Genomic DNA, 6,089 nt, shown 5'->3' on the forward strand with positions numbered 1-6,089 from the left:
ATTGCACAGGCATTTGATTGAAAAGCTCTAGGGTTTTGGAGCAGGGACTTGAAATGGACAGGCAGTGTGCCCCATCAGGGATGTTCCTTTTCCTGTCCATGTGGAACACTCCTACACACACACACACAAAAATGGCTAAGTTTTAAGCATTCAACACATTGCCATTTGACATGCTCAGTAGAGATTTGATAAGAGTTTGGCAGCTAATATCTGCTATGGTTCCACTTGCACTGAGCATTCTCCAGCCTGGACCTGCAGGGGCTGAGCAGGACTTCCCCTGCACTTGGTTCCTCTGGCCTGCTGATCCTGTGCTCTCAACCCTTCCCGGGTACCAAAACAGCATGAGAAGCCATTGACTAGAATGCTGCAGGGGCCAGAGCTTGACCTGATCAGGTGATGTGGGGTGACAAGGTGCTGGCAGGGGGGAAGCTTGGACAGGAGAGCTGACAAGAGCTGTGGGGCAGACTGAGACAGAGAGATATGTGGGGGGAGAAGACTGGTACTGACTGGGCAAGGAGACTTGGACTAGGTGCCAATGGGGAAACATGGGGGTGGGGAAACACCCCTACACATCCCACCACGAGCCAATCAGCAGGAGGGATGTTACTTACCATCCCTTACATTTCCCTGAGAGGGAACAACCCATGGTTGCCCATTATGAGGCATGTGGGTCTGTACCGACATCATCCCATTGTGACTAGCCTGGGGCATTGTTCCAGCCAGCCAATCACGGGGCTCAGAGACAGCCCCTCATTTGAATGCCTGCCACTATATATGAGTACAGGGGAAGGCCAGCAGCATTTGCAGGCGAAAGGGTTGGGCTGAACTGAGTGAAAGCAGAGCAAAGCAATGGCTGCTTCCCAGAGAGGGAGGAAGAAGGCCCAGCCTCGGAGGAAACAAAAGCACTATGGGAGGAAGTCCCAGGCCAAGCAGAGGAAGTCCCGGGACAAGCGAAGGAGGCAAGCCAGGCGGAAGCCAGCGGGGAAGCGTGGAAAGAGCCCCCAGGGGAAGAAGCCCTCTCCCGCCCCATACGACGCCAAGATGCTGAGGCAGCTGCAACGGGACAACAAGCTCCTATCACCCAAGGCCAAAGGGCTGATGTTCTCCTTCGTGAACGACATCTACAAAAAGGTGTCCAGCGAGGCCGAACGCCTGAGGAAGCAGAGCCGCCGCCCCACGATTGGCCCTTCGCAGATGCAAGCCGCCCTGCAGCAGGTGATGCCAAGGAAACGGGTCAGGCGCTCGGCCACCCCGGTCTCGAAGAGGTTTCACTAGAGCAACATCCCTCCCCTTCTCCCTGGGGTGCCTCCTGGCTGGGATGAGAGAAAGAACAAGAGGGGAGAAGGGAGAGGACCAAAGCCAGCCTGAGACACCTCAGCACCCTCCTGATTAAAGAACTGATGTTGCTTTAGACATGCCAAAAAAAAAAAAAACCCAACCTGTACTCTGCCAGAGGGACCAATGTCTCCCACAGCAACTCTTCACGAGAGACTATGAGAGACTGAATCAGTGAGAGACTTTCCATACTGGAGCTTGATAGACCATTCCACACTGCAGCCTGCTTCAGTGATACCATCACTGGTGGGAAGAAGAGACCATCATCTCTGGACTAAGCCAGTGAGAAAGAATTTGCATCCTAGTTAAAAAGAGACCAGCCTGCTGGCTGTGGACTTAATGAACCAGACACTTTCCATCACTGCAAATGAGACACTACTGTATAGAAAAAGAGTCGGCATTAATTGAACTGAAAAGACTGGGTGCTTTCCCAAAGGAAAAGAAATAGTCATCTTGGCATTATATTAAAACAGGATTTTAGCAGCATTTCTGGTGTTATGTTTTCTTTAATGTAGGGAGCAATGATGGGGTGGATTGTGCTTCACAATTTAATATAAAATTAGTTGTAGTATAATGCAGTCGGTGTGAATCTTTCCACACTACTGTACCCCTTTCAGGAGGCTGGTTTGTCTTGCATACCCCCAAATTTCACCTCACTTAAAAACTACTTGCATACAAAATCAGACATAAAAATACAAAAGTGTCACAGCCACACTATGACTGAAAAATTGCTGACTTTCTCATTTTTACCACCGAATTATAAATCAACTGAAATATAAATATTGTACTTACATTTCAGTGTATATAGAGAAGTATAAACAAGTCATTGTCGGTATGATATTTTAGTTTGTCCTGACTTCACTAGTGCTTTTTATGTAGCCTGTTGCAAAAGTAGGCAAATATCTAGATGAGTTGATGTGCCCCACTGGAAGACCTCTGCATACCCCAGACAGGAGTACGTGTACCCCTGATTGAGAACCATTGGTATAGTGCTGAGAAGTTCTAATCATGGATCAGGATCCCATTATGTGTAAACACAGAACAAAAAGACAATCTCCGCCCCAAAAAACTTTTGACTAGAAGTTTTGGATTTTGCTTTATTGAAGAAAGGGGGATGTTAATCATTCTGCCTTCTCACGGACTAAAAGTGAATGTCCCTGTCTCAAATGTTAAAACACTTTAGACCACAGCAACCGACTTTTTTCTTTCCAGGTGGATGCTCCACCCCTGCTCCACCCTAAGGCCCTGCCCCAATTCTGCCCTTTCCCCCAAGGTCTCACCCTTGCCCCGCCTCTTTCCACCCTTGCCACACCACCTCCCCCGAGGCCCCACCCCGGCCATGCCTCTTCCCACCCCCACTCCACCTCCTCCTCCCGCCCCCAGTACCTTCCACCCGCTGCCCAACAGCTGATCAGCAGGTCCCGCCAAGCAGCTGATCAAAGGGTGGCTGGTGGGTGCTGAGCACCAACTTTTTTTTTTTTTTTTCGTGGGTGCATCAGCCCCGGAGCACCCACAGAGTCAGCGCCTATGCTTTAGACCACCTGAGAATTGAGGAGTAGTTAAGGGACCAGTAAGACACCCAGATTTTAAATCAATCAGCCAAAAGATGGGCAAAGCCACTACATATGCAGACCAGTCACCACACTCTCTAGTTAGACCCATTCCTTCCAATATTTACTCCAGTCTTACCTATACTGATCTGAAGAGATGTGGCTTTCACTCAGAATCCAGTCTTTGTTAAATCAGAAGGGACCGGATATGCCCCATAGCAGTTTTAGTATAAAGAGGGCTTTGCTGCTGTGTTGATAACACCTACTCTTAGCAGGGTTAGAGGACCTGGTGATAGCCTTTGTCCTCTCACCACTGGTACTGTGGAAACAGGGGAATCTCATCAAGCGCTCGTTGTATGTAGATGCGGCCAACAAATCTTCCAGGAACACAAGAGAGGCCTGAATTTGGAATGCAAAAGTCAAGCAGGAAGAAACAAACCTTGTGGGTTTTCTTCATCCATCATGAAGAAGCAAAAGAAAAAAAATGGGGGAGGCAAGCCCCTGCTGTAGGGGCAGACTTTTCAGAGCAAATACATTTCAATTAGCTTCCCACTTCCTTCTGTCTCTGATCCAACTCACCAAGTCACTGGAGTCTTCCCACTGATTTCCGTGGGCTTTGGTTCAGGGCCATACTGAGCAGGCTGCCTTCTTCACCCAGACACTTAGAGAAGAGTGGATTTTTCCACTACCGCAATTCTCAGCCTTGGTTTTCATTCATACCTGCCGGCAAGATACTTCACCATGAACAAATACTGTTCAGAATACAGGGCCAGGAACTTGCCTTTAAGCACAGTTCTGACTTCTGTGCATTGCCCTGTTGAAATCCAGGGGCTACTCACACTAGCTAGCACTACAGAGGTTAGTGTCTTCATGTTTTGGCTTTCAGGGTATGTCTACTGTACACTGCCCCCTCCCCCCTCCCACCCCCACAAAAAAAGGGAGTGTTCTTAACTCAGGTTAGTTAGCTTGGGTTAAAGTAGCAGTGAAGACACTTTAACTTAGGTAAGCATCTAGAGTTCAACCACCAAGTTCCCTGCTAACTGCTAAACCAAGTTAAAAACTGAGTTACTGTGTCTTCACTGCTATTTTAACCCAAGTTAAGAACACACTTCTTTGTGCACCCTTAGATACTAGCTTTTTGCAAGTGCAGATCAAAGACATAAACAATACAGCTGTAAGTATCAAAAATGGAAATACGTATCTAGGCCTTGCCTAGATTAGGATTGTGATTGAAGACAGGTCTACACTGTAAACTGACATCGGTGTCACTACATCATTCAGGGGTGTGAAAAATCCACACGTCTGAGCGACCAAGCTAGCCCCTGGTGTGGCTGGCGCTATCTCAATGAGAGAGCGTCTCCCGCTGACAGCAGGTTTCAGGGGGTCCACCAAGCAGGGCTACAATTAAACTCGCTGGGGTCCAGGGCAGAAAGCAAAACCTCATCGCCTAGGGCTGAAGGCTGGGGCCCTGAGCCCCACCACCTGGGGCTGAAGCTGAAGCCTGAGCAATGTAGCTTTGTGGAGGCCCCTTTGGCATGGGGCCCCAGGCAACTGCCCTGCTTGCTGTGGCACTGGTGGGTCGTGGAGCTTTTAAGACTGCTCATCAGTGTAAAGCAACACATGTTTAAATGCCGGAAAGGTTCTAACAGGTTCTGCAAACACGGCCTGGTAACTGTAAGAGCTCTTGTTGTCATGTGGGGATTTGTGCTTAAGAATGCCTCGCTCTTCTACAGCATTTCTCATCAGTAGATCTCAAAGCACTTTATAATGGCAGTCACTGTCACAAATGGAGAAACTGAGGCACAAAGAAGTGACGTGACTTGTGCAGGGTTAATCAGGAGGTCAGTGCCAGAAGTGGGAATGAAACCCCAGGTCTTGTGACTCTCAGTGCAGTGATCTAGCTACTAGACCACAATAATTGCTTTCATCCTTTGTTTCTTTCCCATAAACCTGACACTTATTTTTAAAACAAAAATAAAGCAAGCTTTGATTGGCACAATAACAGTAAAGCATCAATTCCTAATGGATTTCCAATTTGGGGAGGATAATAATTATGATTATGATACTAATCAATAATAATTAACAAGGGTTAGATTCTGACACACTTACTCCAGCTGATTAGTATTTTAACCTTCTAACAGCTTCCTGGTTCTTAGTGGGACCACTCAGAGAGTAAGACAATATTTACTATAAATAAAGGGGACTCTTCATTTGGTTAGTCTTTTAAAAAACAGTTTGATCCCAAAATACCCCCCTTACTCTGCTAGACAGTGCAGATTTTTTTTTATCGGCACCCTTTGCCCCTTTAAACTAAGAATGGAGTTTTATTTCTCTCATTTACATATGAAGTAGTGCCTTACTGCACAATTTACCCTGCTGACTTCAATGAGGCCACTCATGTGTTAGAATCTGGCCCCAAATAACCCTGCTTATTGCTGGGACAGGAAGCACCTGCTTTTAGGCTGAGATTTTGGAGGGCTGTAGAATGACTAATAATACTTAGCTCTCATATAGCACCATTCCTCAGCATATTTCCAAGTACTTTGCAAAGGAAGGCACCAGCATTATCTCCATTTTGGAGATGGGGAAACCGAGGCACGAAGCGGGGACTTTGCTCAAGGTCTCAGGAGAGCCAAGACTGGAATCTAGCTGCCTTCAACACTACTCCAAGGCCATGCTGCCAAATAATGGAGAGAGAAAAGTCAGCTTGTTCCCCAGCTTCCCAGACACAGTGTTGTTGAAGGTCCTTCTACTATTCAATAAAGTCAGAAAGTGACAAAAAGTGTTAGCATCTGATTATTTGGTGATGGTGACTCCCTAAGAAATATACCCTTTGGCTCCTAACTTCACTAAGAGAAACAGGAAGATTTCTCTGCACAAGAGTAATTTCGTTCACCACTATCCCAGTAAAGTTACTCAGGGGCATTTGTGCTTCCAGTGATCAGCCTTCACAAATGTCTCTCCCAGATATCTCGGAGTTTTCTAAGCCACCTAGGGCTGGGGTAGCAATAGAATCATTCACAAACAATCAAACAATGTTAATTTCTCTTCCCAGGTTGCAGTAGAGTGTAGACATCCGTCCGTCTGAAACTATAGCACAAACTTAAAAAAAAAATACTGAACCCATATTCAGAATGGGAGAATTTCTTTCTCTCTCCCGCCCCTCACACGTGAAAATTACAGACATTTTAATCAAAAAATTCA

At 46.8% G+C, this 6,089-nt stretch overlaps 1 protein-coding gene across 1 annotated transcript; it reads left to right on the plus strand.

The window, feature by feature from the left end:
* Positions 1–849: 849 nt before the first annotated feature.
* LOC117887575 (histone H2B.1-like) lies at positions 850–1,275 on the plus strand. Its single transcript, XM_034790220.1, has one exon. The coding sequence runs from the start codon at positions 850–852 to the stop codon at positions 1,273–1,275; it is 426 nt and encodes a 141-aa protein (XP_034646111.1).
* Positions 1,276–6,089: the final 4,814 nt, after the last annotated feature.

This window comes from Trachemys scripta, chromosome 14, assembly GCF_013100865.1.
Source record: "Trachemys scripta elegans isolate TJP31775 chromosome 14, CAS_Tse_1.0, whole genome shotgun sequence".
In the NCBI taxonomy this organism is placed as follows: Eukaryota; Metazoa; Chordata; order Testudines; family Emydidae; genus Trachemys; species Trachemys scripta.